Source organism: Naumovozyma dairenensis, chromosome 7, assembly GCF_000227115.2.
Source record: "Naumovozyma dairenensis CBS 421 chromosome 7, complete genome".
NCBI classification, from domain to species: Eukaryota; Fungi; Ascomycota; class Saccharomycetes; order Saccharomycetales; family Saccharomycetaceae; genus Naumovozyma; species Naumovozyma dairenensis.
The window spans coordinates 1,465,686-1,480,448 of record NC_016485.2 but is presented as its reverse complement, the minus strand read 5'-3'; the positions used below and the strand labels follow the sequence as shown (position 1 = coordinate 1,480,448).

Genomic DNA, 14,763 nt, shown 5'->3' with positions numbered 1-14,763 from the left:
TAAACAGTACAGCATCTGGATTTTCATGGAACAGCTCCACTCATTCATAGAAATCCATTCCTAAACTATATCCTCGAGAATTCACAAAAAGAAAAAGCCCAATGCTTTCATCTGCGAGCAAATTTTCAAAAGATCCATCGCTTTTCGATATCAGAATTAAAAACGCCGTTAACGATGTACTTATTATAAAAGGTACACCTGCAGAAGCACCGTCAATCCTTCTCTCTGGTTCCATAGTTATATCTGTATTGGAACCATTACATATCAAAAATTTAAAGTTAAAACTATATGGTAGATTAAGACTAAATATTCCATTGAGTTCTGCCAAGGGTACACCAGTGAAATACAATGGATGGGAAAAACGATTCTATCAATATTCCTGGGACCAATTTGATATCCATGAGTACTGTACCACTACATTAAATGGTAGAAGATCAATTGCAAGTAGATCTTCGGGAAACATTGCTGGAATGCGTAAAAGAGCTCAATCGTCAGCATCTTTAAGTTCATTGAGTAGTAGTACGAGTATTACTAGTAATTCTTCTCGTACGCTAATGACAGGCAATTATGAGATCCCATTTAGTGCAATCTTACCGGGGTCAACTACGGAGAGTGTAGAAGGTTTGGATAATGCATCAGTTACTTATAAATTAGAAGCAGTTATTGAACGCCCCAGATCAGCCGATTTAATCTGTAAAAAACATTTAAGAATTGTAAGGACTATGTCTCCTGATTCTTTAGAGATCTCAGAAACCATATCTGTTGATAATTCATGGCCTGGCAAAGTCGACTATTCCATCTCTATTCCGACAAAGGCAATTGCTATTGGATCTTCCACGCCTATAAATATCATGTTAATACCACTTTTGAAGGGATTAAAACTAGGATCTGTTAAAATTTACCTGGTGGAAAATTCTCAGTATTGTGGAGCTTACGGGGGAGTTATTCCACAAGAACGGGTAGTTTCTAAATTAAAATTAAAAGATCCTCTAATGCATGAATCTTATATGAAGCAACATGGCGTATCAGATGAAAAACAGGATGATAATGACACTGCATATCAAGATCGATGGGATATTTCAACTACGTTACAAGTCCCCACCTCCTTAACGAAATGTACCCAAGATTGTAATATATTATCAAATATTAAAGTTCGTCATAAACTACGATGCGTTCTTTCTTTGACTAATCCAGATGGTCATGTTTCTGAGCTTCGGGCTTCATTACCCATAAAATTATTCATATCACCATTCGTTTCATTGAAAGTTAAATCGCCTGAAACATTGGATAAAGAAATAGGTCCATTCATTGCAAGGAGTCCATATTCTTCTTTGAATAATTCAAGTTCTCCCGATTTAAATAATCCTGCTGATGAAGAAGAAGATGTGATTTTTTCCAGAGTATCGTCTGAAGTTAATGTATCAGCTCCTAATAACGATGTGAGAACCAACATCAACGGTCGCTCGACAACTTCAACGCCAATGTCCGCCTTTGATGCTGCAAATGGATTGATGGCACCACCAAATTACGGGAACCATATATTCGACAAATTGTGGGGTGAAGTTCCAAATACCGATAATCCTTCGACTTGTGGAACAGTAACTCCCATGGAAAGCGGAAGGCTTAATACGCAGGTACCATTGAACCAAAACAACAACGATATGTCAAATAATAATCCCCAAAACCAACAACTATTAGGAGAATATAATATGCCAAGCATCAACATTTTACAACCACAACCGCAACTACTAAGTAGCAGCAGAAGCCCGTCAAGTTTCAGTTCTCCAAGATTTGCAACACCGGAAGCTTTCATTATACGAAGTCCTACGTTGACCCCGGGGTTTTCTCAGCAATCCAGAACAAGTTCATTTAGCAGACAAGCCTCCTCATCCTCGTTGGCAAATGATTGGGAATTGGTGTCGTTGAGCAGGGTACCCTCATATCATAAGGCGATGAAAAGTGATATACCGGAAGATGATTTACCACCGACATATCCACCAAGTAAGACGAAGAATTCTGGCAAGTCAATAAAAAGACCAGCAAATACTCACTATAGATCTAATTCCTCCTTGTTAGCTGTTCCAGAGACTTCAAATCGACCTAGATCGTTGTCAAATAGAAGTTTGAACGGATCCTCGAATTCATTGAGAGCGTTATCAAAGGCAAATACAGATATATATAGGCATACGAGACAAATTTCAAATTCTTCATTATCATCAATCAAAAATAGAACTGTAAGTCAACAGTTTTCACTTAATATGACACCGGTTTCTAATCGTAATTCCTCTTCCACAAGCATTCAACAGATGCAACGGAATTCCTCATCAACAAGAAATTTATCAGCATCTCAAAGGTCAAACTCCTTTGCGAGTTTCATTGACTTATTTTCAAGAAAAGATAAAAATTAATAAACTATGTAGATTTACAGATTACAACCTACAGTTATATTTACCTACATAAAAGGCATCATAGCATTTAGCTCATCATATCTTACATGTAGTCAATGCATCAACAGAGGAAACACTTGTCTTTATCTTTATGACAACTCCTAGCGGTTGCCAATTTAAGTCATTATTAGCATCTATATATATTTTTTAAGGCGCAAGTTATGCGTCATCCTTTTGTGCCACAAATCCTAATAGCGTCTCGAAAAAAACAACATATAAAGGTTAGAAATATCAATGACAGAACAACTAAAAAAATAGATCTTCAATTTAGATTTTATATAAATACATTTAAAACAAAACAACGATAGATATTCCCTAATCATTGATTTTTAAAAATAAGGAAGATAGCATATAATCAAAACAAAGAAACTTCTACCAAAAATATTAAATACAGAAAGATTTTGAAATGAAGTACAGTTCCAACACAAAAAAACCGAAAATCTTAGGTGAGATTTCTTTAAATAACAAAGAAATACCATATCTTGTTGGAAAGGAGAATAAAACCTGTCCTGACGTATTAATAGCTAAACCAAGACAGAAGACCGAGAAAAAATTGAAGGAGGCATCCATTCCTACTAAGCTTGAAGAGATTGCATTTGTTAAGAAAGATGGGAAATTACCTTTACATAACTCATACGATACGAAAGATGAAAAACAAAAATTTGCTACTACTAAAAAACTAGCTGAGAATATTAAGCCAAAAACAACGCCGTTATATATCGGTGGGCTATCTAAAGATGTTACAGAAGAGACGTTATTTGAAGCTTTTGAAGATTACAAAACTTTAGCTTCAATAAAAATATGTCGTGACTCTGTAACAAATGAATCACTTGGTTATGGTTACTTAAACTTTTCTAATTCCGTTGAAGCTACGAAATTGATTGATGATTATAACTATACAAATTTATTTGGTAATGAGATAAAGATTATGCCATCTATGAGGAATACTTTATATCGTAAGAATATTGGTACAAATGTTTTTTTCTCGAACTTACCATTAGAAAATAAACAATTAACAACAAGAAAATTTTATGACACTTTCAAGAAATATGGTGAAATATTATCATGTAAATTAGACAGCAGAAAGAATATTGGATTTGTTTACTTTGAAAATGATAAGGCTGCTTTACAAGCTATAAAAGATTATAATAATAAAGTCTTTTTTGGTAATAAAATCATATGTGGTATCCATTTTGATAAAGAAATTAGAACTTTCCCTGATTTTGATAAAAGAAAATCCTATCTTGATTCCCAACTCATAATCGAGGATGAATTAGAAGCTGGTGGAGAATTTCTTAAATTCAAACAAGAACCTAAATGTATTGTACCTCACCCAAATGCAGTTTTTATAAAAAATTTGCCAATGACAACCAACGATGATGAAATTTTAGATTTCTTTAGTAAAATTGGTCCTGTTAAATCTGTATTTGCCAGCCAGGTTTTAAAATATAATTCCTTATGGGCGTTTGTTACATATAAGAAAAGTTCAGACACTGAGTTGGCAATACAGAAATTAGATCAAACTTATTTCAAAGATCGTGCCATTTCTGTTACAAAAGCCAAATCTAAAAAGACGAATTTTAAAATACATGATAAAAAGACAGTTTATTTAAAAAATTTAAGCCCTATTTGTAATGAAAGATTTATTGAAAGAATATGTCTTCAAGAGAGAATTAGAGTCCAGAAAATTTCTGTAGATCCTATTTCCCCCGATATTCTAACTAATACTGGTTTTGTTACTTGCAAAACTGAAGTGGATGCAAATAAATTATTCAATTTCATGGATAAAAGATTAATTGGTGGATGTTCAGTTCAAGTAAGTTGGCAAAATGATAATCCAGTTGAAAGACTAAAAATTCCTGAAAAATATTATAAGAGTCAATGTTGGTTAACAAGTCCGAAATTCAATCCTAAAACTACTAAGCAAAAGCAAGATAACTTAAAAAGGAGTGTGACTTCTGCTGAACAAATGTCAAAAAATGAAAAGAGTCATAAGAATCAAGTTTTAGAGTCTTTAATGGGTCAAGTTAAAAGAGGTTTGAAATTTCTTAACGGTAAATGTAATGTTGGAGAAGAAAATCTACGTTGCATATCAGAATACATTATTACAGTATTTTGGTATAGTGATTTAAGACATTTATCTAATTTTCTACTTGCAATTAATACCAACGTTAATTATGAAACTATTCTTCAAAAGCAAATCGAGCAGGCAGCCGAGCAACTCGGTTTTAAGAAGTGCTGAAGAAATTATAAAATTTTTCCTCTTTACAGTTATATAGCTAGATAGACTACTTGAAATATTTACTGCTCTATAGTTACAGTTTTCTTTTATTTATTTAAAAAAGTTTATCAATAAAAACACCAAGCTAGTCCGACAGACTAGGAATTCTTTATCGAATTTTGGAAACAATAAATATAGTTAAATATCGTCACTTTTCCGTGTCCTCTTTAAACTAGTTCTACATAATTAGCAGGGAATATCCCCTCTTTATTTCCCAGTTTCCCTGTCCACCAATCGTCTTGTGATTTAGTCTTTTTAATGACTGTAATAATATCACCTTTCTTGAACGCCAAATCTCCCTTTTGTTCACCTACAAAAGTGTATAAGGCTACAACTTTTTCTGCCTTCTCTAGTCCAATTGAAGGAGATGAAGGACTAACTTTAGAATTTGCCAACTGTTTAGACAAGTTCGCTACATCAGGGTCTCTCTCGGATCTATCATGTCTATAACCACTATATTCGTCCCTGTTTCGAGAAGAGGTGTAGGCATGGGAAGATCTATCGTAAGTAGAATCTTGCCAGTGTGACCTCGATCTTGGTATCCTACCTTCATCATGTTCTTTTCTATGATAGTCCCTATCATCGTATCTATCGCGGTCATGATGGTTTCTATTGGAATATCTATCATCATCGTCATCATAATCATCATAATTATCATATCTACTTGAACGGGGTCTATTATTATAACCTCTATCATAATCTGATTCATCTGAAGAACTGAATGAATCAGGTATATCACCATAAAATTCCGAATCATTATCTATGGAGTCTCCATCTCCGAAGTTGAAAGCTCTTGAATCTAAAATTTTATAAAGTTTATTTGCCATTGGTGGAGGTCGAACTTTCCCCGCCAATATTAATTTTGAGGTACAATTATCACCATAAATCTTCCTATTAGTTTCTCTTCTTTCCACAATGGCAGATCCTTCCACTGATATCCCAGCAAATAACCCTTTTGTCTTGGAATAAGAGAAAACAGCAGCCACGCCACCCATGGAAGCAGAAGCATCTGCCTCTGCATTTCTACCAAGGGGACCAGCAGCCACTGAAACGTTCCCACCAAAAGTCAACGTTCCAAATTCTGTGAAGGACCTCACGGCTTCATCAGAATTTAAAATAAAGACAAAATCAGTCAACTCTACCCCAACAAGACCACCAGCCCCTGCACCAGCCATAGCAATAGCAGCAGGAGCGGACCATGAACCATCTCTCAATCTAGCAACAATAACTCCTGATCCAGCTCTCCCAGAGAAGAGAAACCCAGCTTTGAGTACAGTAATTATGGCTAGACCCTTGGCTCTCCTAAGTACACTAGGTGGGATCACTTGGTCTGCTCCGAGGACTTGATTTGGTTTCACGAAACTGGCGAGGACATTTGTCGCTTTTTTCGTCTCGGAGTTTAGATCACGAGGAATGGGATTATTGATACCGAATGGCATTATTTTTTATCTTGATATTGTATGTATATATAAAATTTTTCTAGCGGTTTGCTTCCGACGTTTGTAAATGCAATATGCCTTTTCTGGTTTGAACTACTAATGATTTTATAGACTTCATGTGCTTGATGAACGGAATCTCATTTGCTCATCCCCCCCTGCGCTCCCCTTATTTCAAATCCTTTTATAAGTTAAAAAATTCCGCGTAACGGGGAATGATTTACGTAATCAATTGGTCATTTTATTCAATTTGAATTCTTCGTGATAAGATAACATGACATGATATAACGGATGACAGGGCGAGTGGAAGTCTTATTTCTTTTAAAAGTTGAGCTTGATATAAAAATAATTGAATATTTATTTAAATTGGATAATGATAACGACAAACTGATTGTAAAAAAAAGGTGAAAAAGTGAAAAAATAATTTGGGGCGAGCGGGGAATTGAACCCCGGGCCACCCGCATATTTTGAGATTTTTTTTTCCCTAAAGCGGGTATCATACCACTAGACCACACGCCCTATTTTTACGACATATTTGTTACCAAAATTGGAGGCAGTTCCCAGGACACCATGTAAATTCAAGACTTTTATTACTCTTAAATTCAAGTTACAAATTACTAGATAAACCGCCTCATAAGAATCCTCCTAATGATCTGCTCCATATTGATATCCTTGAAAAGTGCTCGGTGTTTTTAAGCTTTGAAATGTTTTCGTCCCTGTTCGTTATATGACGCATTTGTTCATAATTGATTAATCGGACAACTGAATCCGTTGATTAGAAGTACTTGTAAGATTTCATCTAACTACTTTGATCAATCTAAACTGAAAAAAGATTAGTGGGAACTTCTTTTACTATGTCAGGAAGTGATCAAGACGTGGTAGATAAGACATTTGGGCTTATCCATAAAGGGATATCCAATAGCTACAGGTTTGCACATGAGTTGAAAGATTCAGTTATCAATGCTATCAAACAGATCACTCCACAAGAAGAACCTCCTGTAGCCATCACTAATGAACGTTCATTTGCATTTAACGCTTTTGCTCCTGGGTTAGTCGATAAGGGAAGGAAATATTGGATATATCCTGCTACATTCTCTGTGACATCTTTATTATTATGTTTGGGATATCAGAAGTTTTTACGCATTGCTACAAGTTTATCAGAAAATGAGAAAAGGAACATCTTAGTACTAGGGAATAGAAATGATCCTATTATTAGATCTCAAATTACTGATCTGTATAGAAGGAAATATACTGTGTTTGTTTGCTCTGAACATTTAACTGAGGAAAAGGAAGATGAAGAGTTTTTATATTACATTAATCCTAGATCATCGGATGATTTGTTGAAGTTCATGAACAAAGTGATGATAAATGACAAGAAAACAGTTAATTTGGATGCCATACTTTTTATGCCAAATTTAGCATACCATACGCCAGGGCCAATATCGACGAAAGAACTAGAACAAACCTTACATTCAAATATCATGGTTTATAAGGATGCCCTAGATAAAATATTACCTCATTTAAGGAATAACAAGAGAATTCCGTTATTACTTTATAACCCATCTTTACCCTCTAAGAAAAATATTTCATCGCAACCTACAACGATATTTGTTTCTGGATGCATCAATTCCTTATATCAGACCTTCTCTGAGGATCATCTCGTTAACCCGTACATGTTTCATCTTGGTGTTTTCAAATTGGCTGGTCAACCCTCAAATTATAAATATTTACAAGCTAATGGCCAAAATATTAATACTGCGCTTTTAGATCCTGTTTATCAACTAATTGTATCACTGAATGGGAATTACGGTCAACGATTTTTAGTGTGGATAAGAACGTTTGGAGGTCTTTATAAAGTTTTTTATTTTGGATCATTTTACATTTCGAAATGGCATCGTCCATTGTTTGCTTATATCGGAAAAATAACTGAATTACTTAAGGAAGGTTTACGAGTTACCATCATGTTTTTCTAGTGTTATGTTACGTAATGTTCATGTAGATAATCTACTATATTTTCTCTTATTACTTAAAAGATTCAATGTCATACATAAATCATTACTATTTTAAATTAGACTCATATTGGTATGCTACAAGGAATAGTAAATCATATATATATATAGATATATGACAGTGTCATTTAGAACTTATCCTACTTTTATAATTGAGATTGTAAGTTCTTCAATTGTTTTAAGATGGCAGATTTGGCGGTACCACCAGTTGCATCTCTTCTTTCAACACTTTGTTCAAAATTGAATGTTTCAAATAAATCTTCAGAAAATCTGGAATCAATCTTTTGATATAGTTCTAAAGGTATTTTATCAATACCACTTAAACCCATGTTTTCTGCCAATGCAACACATTCCCCAGAAATATGATGAGTTTCTCTAAATGGTACACCCTTTCTAACTAAATAATCAGCCAAGTCAGTAGCCAACATATCCATAGTTAAGGCACCTTCCATCTTGTCCTTTTGAACAGTTAGAGTGGAAACAACACCAGTAGCAATCAAAATAGAATGTTCAACAGTAGTCAAACAATCAAATAATGATTCTTTATCTTCTTGCATATCCTTATCATATGTAGATGGGATACCTTTCAAACTCATCAAGAAACCAGCTAAGTCACCAAACACTCTACCAGATTTACCTCTCAATAATTCTAAAGAATCAGCATTCTTCTTTTGTGGCATTAAAGAGGAACCAGTGGAATAAGCATCACTTAATTTAATGAAACCAAATTCCGCTGTGGAATAGATGACTAAATCTTCAGCAAAACGAGATATATGGTTCATAAATAGTGTGCCCCAAAACATTAATTCAACAACGAAATCTCTGTCAGAAACTGCTACCAAAGAGTTACCGATGACACCATCAAAACCTAATCCTTCAGCTAAGAATTCTCTATCGATACCATACGGATGTCCTGCCAAGGCACCTGCACCTAATGGTGATTTATTGAATCTTTCCAATATTTGTTTTAATCTTTTCAAATCTTCAGTGAAATAAGTAGCATAGGAACTTAACCAATGAGACCATCTGATTGGTTGAGCTCTTTGTAAATGAGTGTAACCGGGCATTAAAATATCAATTTCCTCTTCAGCTCTCTTAATCAAAACTTCAATTAAAGAAGTCATACCTGGGAATAACTTTTCATTCAAGACATCACGGCAGTAAATTCTTAAATCAGTAACACATTGGTCATTACGTGATCTACCAGTATGAACTTTACCAGCAATATCACGACCAATAATTTCACCAAGACGTCTTTCATTGGCAGTATGAATATCTTCATCATTTGGATGACGAACAAATTTATCTTCATCCCATTCCTTCTTGATTTCACCTAATCCGTAATGAATCTTGGTCAATTCATCTTCAGTAAGTAAGCCTAATTTTTGTAAACCAGCGGTATAAACTTTGGTACCTTCCAAATCAGCTTTGTACATCTTGTAATCGTATGGTAAAGAGGCATTGTATAAATGCATCAATGGATCAGTTTCACCGGTGAATCTACCACCCCACAATTTTTGTGTGTTATCAGACATATCGTTTTCTTTTGCTTAATTGTACTCCAAGCTACTTTTTAAAATGAATTGAAATAAGACTCTAAATCTCGAATTATTATATCGAGAGTTTAGATATGTATTCTTTTTCCTATAGTTAAAGTATTCTAGGTAGGTAATTTTTCAATTTTTTCACCAATGCGTCAATTCAGAAAAATGATTCAGTCATTCAAAATTAGAAAATGAATCATACAAAAAGGGCACTTTCGAAACAAGATGCAATATGCAGTCTAGCATTGAAACCTCTTCGAGTACCTGTAGCGTTATGCAAATATTACCAACTTCTTCCTATATAATACTTAAAGGGATGAATTGCGAGAAATTATAATATTAAAATTTATAGGTACATAAATAAATTTCTATTAATGAAGAGAATGAAATTATACTAAGTAATTGAAGCTTTTTCCTTTTTTTTGTTCCTCCTCTAACCCACTGGATAATCATCAGATAATTAATTGTTCGATCATCTATGGCTTACATCTACCACTGAAACGTGGGTATAAGGAACAGTCTCTGACAGTGAATCTGTTACATAACCAAGCTAAGATACGCTCAGTACCTAATCCGTAACCACCATGTGGACAACTACCGTATTTTCTTTGATCAATGAACCAGTAATAAGGTTTTGGATCAATACCTTCACGTTTGAAACCAGCCATCAATTCTTCAGTGTCTTCAATTCTCATGGAACCACCGGTAATTTCCCCGACAGTTGGCATTAGAACATCGACAGATTCGGTGACACGTGGATCATCTGCACAACGCTTCATGTAGAATGATTTGATTTCCACAGGGAATCTAGTCAAGAAGATTGGAACACCAATGGTATCGGTCATTTTTCTTTCAGCAGCTTCAGCAATATCATCACCGAATTTGAAATCTTCACCTTCTTCATTCTTGATGTTATGTTCTTGTAACCAAGCGATGGCATCTTTATATTCTAATCTCATGAAGGGACCCTTTGGAGCAACGAAGTTTGGATGTAATTCCTTAACGATCGCACCAGCAACTGGATCTTCCATTACATATTGAACACTCTTGACGATCAAAGTTTCAATATGTTCTAACAAGTCTTCAAAAGTTAAGAAGCCTAATTCAGCTTCAATATGAGTATATTCAGATAAATGTCTTCTAGTATGAGATTTTTCAGCACGGAAAGATTCTTGAACACAGAAAACATCACCTAATGCAGGTAAACAAGTTTCCAAATATAATTGGGAACTTTGAGTCAAATAAGCTTCTTCACCGTAATAATCCAATTTGAATAAAGTGGAACCACCCTCGACTTGAGTTTGAACCATACATGGTGGAGTGACTTCCAATAGACCTTCTTCCTCATAGACACGTCTAATGGCTCTCAATAGAGCAGCACGAACTTTCATAACACCAGATAAGGTTTCACCTCTTAGTGCCAAATGACGTTGATCTAATAATAAGGATGGATCAGAATCTTCAGCAATCTTGTTAGTGAATGAATCGTCACCTGATGGAGCCAAACTGACAATTTCATAGAAATCAACTGCTAATTCGACGTTACCTGGGGCAGTCTTACCTTCTGGAACTTCAATGACAGTACCATATAACGTAACGGTAGATTCAATGGTCAAATCCAAAGTACTCTTAGCCAAAGCCAAATCACCGCTCAAGACACATTGTAAGAATGCTGTACCATCTCTTAAGACTAAGAACACGACTTTCTTGTTGGAACGTAATCTATGAATCCAACCAGAGACTTTAACTCTTTGGCCGACTTGTTCGTAAGTTTGCTTAATCTTTAATTTCTTAGCAACTGGCAAGGACTTATCTTCTTCAATCTTAATATTCAAAGCAGCCATTTGCTTGGCAGCGTTATCAGCATCTTGTTGTTGTTTCTTCAATTCTTGTTCCTTTTGCTTGATGGCTTTTTTTTTCAAACCATCACAACCTTTACGAGCTTTCTTCAAAGCTGAAGCAGAGATTTCTTGGAATTCAGCGTCTTCTGCTTTGAACACAAACAATTTTGGTTCTGGTACACCTTCTTGTTGTGAAGCAGCAAATAAGGCGAATGCTGGAGTCTTGAATGGTTGTTCTTGAGTACCTGAGACTGTCAATTCGTCGATACCGACGGATTCCTTGATATATAGAGACATGATCACTGCAATTAAAGTGTGTTTCAAAATGTTAGCTTTGAATATCTTTTTGTTTCAACAAACATTCCAAAAATCATAGCAAGATATTTTACACAACAAGGTCGAAGATAAGGCACCCATAGCATGCCTTCATTCATTCATTGGGTCCTTGTAGGTAGATAGATATCTATGAATCATACATAAACTGTCACTCTGACACTATTTTGGTGAAAGGAAAACAGAAAGAGAAAACCCACGCAAAACAAAATTTTTCAGTTCGTGTAAGACGATTTTTCACTTCGAAAAAAGTAACAAAATTGTTGATACGTGAAGTAGAGAGGAAGTTGGTAATAGATGATGATGATGATGATTTCGAAGATGACTGTCTTCCTTCGAGGATTTACACGAGTGCATCGCATCTTGAAGGTATAATTTTCTTTTTATATTATCACTTTATGCTTTTGGAGTGTATCTATTTACTTTTTCATAGAAAACTTTCTTAATACTAATACGTAATAATATACCTGTTCTTAACTCATCAACTGAAAATATCCTAATTTTTTTTTCTTTAACAAGAAGTAATGCCTGTCGAAGAGACCTTTGCCAAGTTGTGTTTATCTGGAGCACCACCATCTGACTCCCATGCTGTCAAATCATTAGTCTTCAAGCCAAAGACCGCCAAGACAGCTACTCCAATCCCAATCGTTGTCGTTGCATTACAGTCCACCACCACTCCATCTCCATTGATCGCTCAAGTAACCTCTTTGAAAGACCCAAGATTAGCTCGTGATGAATTGTTCAAGACCTTCTTCAACTGTAACTCTGCCAAGGAATTCACTTTAGCTTACTTACCAAATGCTACCTCTGAATTCAAACTATTAATGGATTCCAACTTAGCTCAACTAGATGGATCCTCCGACTTACAACTAAACGATACTTTATTCATTAAGAAATCTGAATTATGTAAATACTTAACCCCATTTGAATCATCAAGACAAGTAGTTGATTTTTCTCAAGAAGTCAAGAAGGAAGAACCAAAGAAGAAAGCTCCAAAGGATAAGAAATCTGCAACAACTACCCCATCTCAAAGTGCATTAGATGATGCTAAATTGATTGGTATCACAGTGGATAAGAGTAAAGATTTCCCAGGTTGGTATTCTCAAGTTTTAACCAAGGGTGAAATGATGGATTACTATGATGTTTCCGGTTGTTATATCTTGAGACCTCCATCTTATGCCATTTGGGAAAACATTCAAAGATGGTTCGATGAAAGAATTAAAGGATTAGGCGTTCAAAATGCTTATTTCCCAATGTTTGTTTCTTCTCGTGTCTTGGAAAAGGAAAAGGATCATGTTGAAGGGTTTGCTCCAGAAGTCGCTTGGGTTACTAAAGCTGGTTCTTCAGATTTGGAAGAACCAATTGCTATTAGACCTACTTCTGAAACTGTAATGTATCCATATTATTCTAAATGGATTCAATCTCATAGAGATTTACCATTGAAATTGAACCAATGGAATTCTGTCGTTAGATGGGAATTTAAACATCCTCAACCTTTCCTAAGAACAAGAGAATTTTTATGGCAAGAAGGTCACACAGCTTTCTTAACCTCTGAAGAAGCTCAAGAAGAAGTTTTACAAATCTTAGACTACTATGCTGGTGTTTATGAAGAATTATTGGCTGTCCCAGTTATTAAGGGTAAGAAGACTGAAAAGGAAAAATTCGCAGGTGGTGATTTCACTACTACTGTGGAAGGTTATATCCCACAAACTGGTCGTGGTATTCAAGGTGCTACATCTCATCATTTGGGGCAAAACTTCTCCAAAATGTTCAATTTGTCTGTTGAAAATCCAAAGGGTAAAGATGAACCAAGAGTTTTCGCATACCAAAATTCTTGGGGTCTATCCACACGTGTCATTGGTGTCATGGTTATGGTACATTCTGATAACAAGGGTCTAGTTATTCCTCCAAGAGTTTCTCAATTCCAAGCTGTTGTTATCCCAGTGGGTATTACTAAGAAGACCAATGACGAACAACGTCAACATATTCACGATAGTGCTAAGGATGTTGAATCTCGTTTGAAGAAGGCTGGTATAAGAGCCTTTGGTGACTATAACGATAATTATACTCCGGGTTGGAAATTCTCTCAATATGAATTGAAGGGTATTCCAATTCGTATTGAATTAGGTCCAAAGGATATTGAACAAGGTCACGTTACTGTTGTTCGTAGAAATGATTCTCGTAAATACACTGTTAAACTTGAAGAATTGGAAGATCGTATTCCAGAAATTTTGGATGAATTCCATGATGCTTTATTTAACAAAGCTAAAGAATTATTCGATACCCATAGAGTCATTGTTAATGAATGGGAAGGTTTCGTTCCAGCTTTAAATAAGAAGAATGTTATCCTTGCTCCATGGTGTGGGGTTATGGAGTGTGAAGAAGATATTAAGGATTCTTCTGCTAAGAAGGATGATGGTGAAGAACTTGAACAAGATGATAAGTCACCAAGTATGGGTGCTAAGTCTTTATGTATTCCATTTGATCAACCTGACTTAAAGACCGGTCAAAAGTGTGTCAAGTGTGACCGTGATGCTATTAACTACTGTATGTTTGGTCGTTCATACTAGTGGAATTTAAAAAGAATATCCATTAACGAGAAAAAGATCCAATTTATAGAAGGTATATTAAGTTGAGAGCTTTATATTGGGTTCTTGAAAATATTGTATGTAAAAATAAAAAAAAAAATAAATAATTAAATTGTAATTATGTATTAATCTTTTTGTAATTAACTCCTTAAGAACACAAAGAAAAAACAGTAAAATTTAAAAAACAGTAAAGTAAAACCCTGTGCATCCTTTTGTATTATATATAATATATGTTTACAACCGCATAGATTTTTACACCTCTAGTTTGTTGGAATAACCAGGCC

The 14,763-nt window shown here is 35.0% G+C and overlaps 7 protein-coding genes and 1 non-coding gene across 8 annotated transcripts; 4 read left to right on the top strand and 4 right to left on the bottom strand.

Moving 5' to 3' along the window:
* Nucleotides 1-101: 101 nt before the first annotated feature.
* Nucleotides 102-2,408, top strand: NDAI0G05980 (arrestin C-terminal domain-containing protein; the record flags this gene model as incomplete). The annotated part of the gene is made up of 1 exon (XM_003980208.1): nt 102-2,408. The coding sequence occupies one exon, from the start codon at nt 102-104 to the stop codon at nt 2,406-2,408; it is 2,307 nt and encodes a 768-aa protein (XP_003980257.1).
* Nucleotides 2,409-2,853: 445 nt separating this feature from the next.
* MIP6 (Mip6p) lies at nt 2,854-4,689 on the top strand (the record flags this gene model as incomplete). Its single annotated transcript, XM_003980207.1, has 1 exon — nt 2,854-4,689. One exon carries the CDS (start codon nt 2,854-2,856, stop codon nt 4,687-4,689), a length of 1,836 nt encoding a protein of 611 aa, XP_003980256.1.
* Nucleotides 4,690-4,895: 206 nt separating this feature from the next.
* Nucleotides 4,896-6,167, bottom strand: YSC84 (Ysc84p; the record flags this gene model as incomplete). Its single annotated transcript, XM_003980206.1, has 1 exon — nt 4,896-6,167. One exon carries the CDS (start codon nt 6,165-6,167, stop codon nt 4,896-4,898), a length of 1,272 nt encoding a protein of 423 aa, XP_003980255.1.
* Nucleotides 6,168-6,591: 424 nt separating this feature from the next.
* NDAI0Gtrna17L lies at nt 6,592-6,683 on the bottom strand. Its single transcript is given in 2 exon segments — nt 6,592-6,628; nt 6,647-6,683. It is a non-coding gene; the product is annotated as a tRNA-Leu (tRNA).
* Nucleotides 6,684-7,018: 335 nt separating this feature from the next.
* Nucleotides 7,019-8,137, top strand: YSC83 (Ysc83p; the record flags this gene model as incomplete). The annotated part of the gene is made up of 1 exon (XM_003980205.1): nt 7,019-8,137. The coding sequence occupies one exon, from the start codon at nt 7,019-7,021 to the stop codon at nt 8,135-8,137; it is 1,119 nt and encodes a 372-aa protein (XP_003980254.1).
* Nucleotides 8,138-8,319: 182 nt separating this feature from the next.
* ARG4 (argininosuccinate lyase ARG4) lies at nt 8,320-9,708 on the bottom strand (the record flags this gene model as incomplete). The annotated part of the gene is made up of 1 exon (XM_003980204.1): nt 8,320-9,708. The coding sequence occupies one exon, from the start codon at nt 9,706-9,708 to the stop codon at nt 8,320-8,322; it is 1,389 nt and encodes a 462-aa protein (XP_003980253.1).
* A 485-nt stretch (nt 9,709-10,193) lies between these two features.
* On the bottom strand, nt 10,194-11,855 carry DED81 (asparagine--tRNA ligase DED81; the record flags this gene model as incomplete). The annotated part of the gene is made up of 1 exon (XM_003980203.1): nt 10,194-11,855. The coding sequence occupies one exon, from the start codon at nt 11,853-11,855 to the stop codon at nt 10,194-10,196; it is 1,662 nt and encodes a 553-aa protein (XP_003980252.1).
* A 560-nt stretch (nt 11,856-12,415) lies between these two features.
* NDAI0G05920 (proline--tRNA ligase) lies at nt 12,416-14,461 on the top strand (the record flags this gene model as incomplete). Its single annotated transcript, XM_003980202.1, has 1 exon — nt 12,416-14,461. One exon carries the CDS (start codon nt 12,416-12,418, stop codon nt 14,459-14,461), a length of 2,046 nt encoding a protein of 681 aa, XP_003980251.1.
* Between the last annotated feature and the right edge of the window lie 302 nt (nt 14,462-14,763).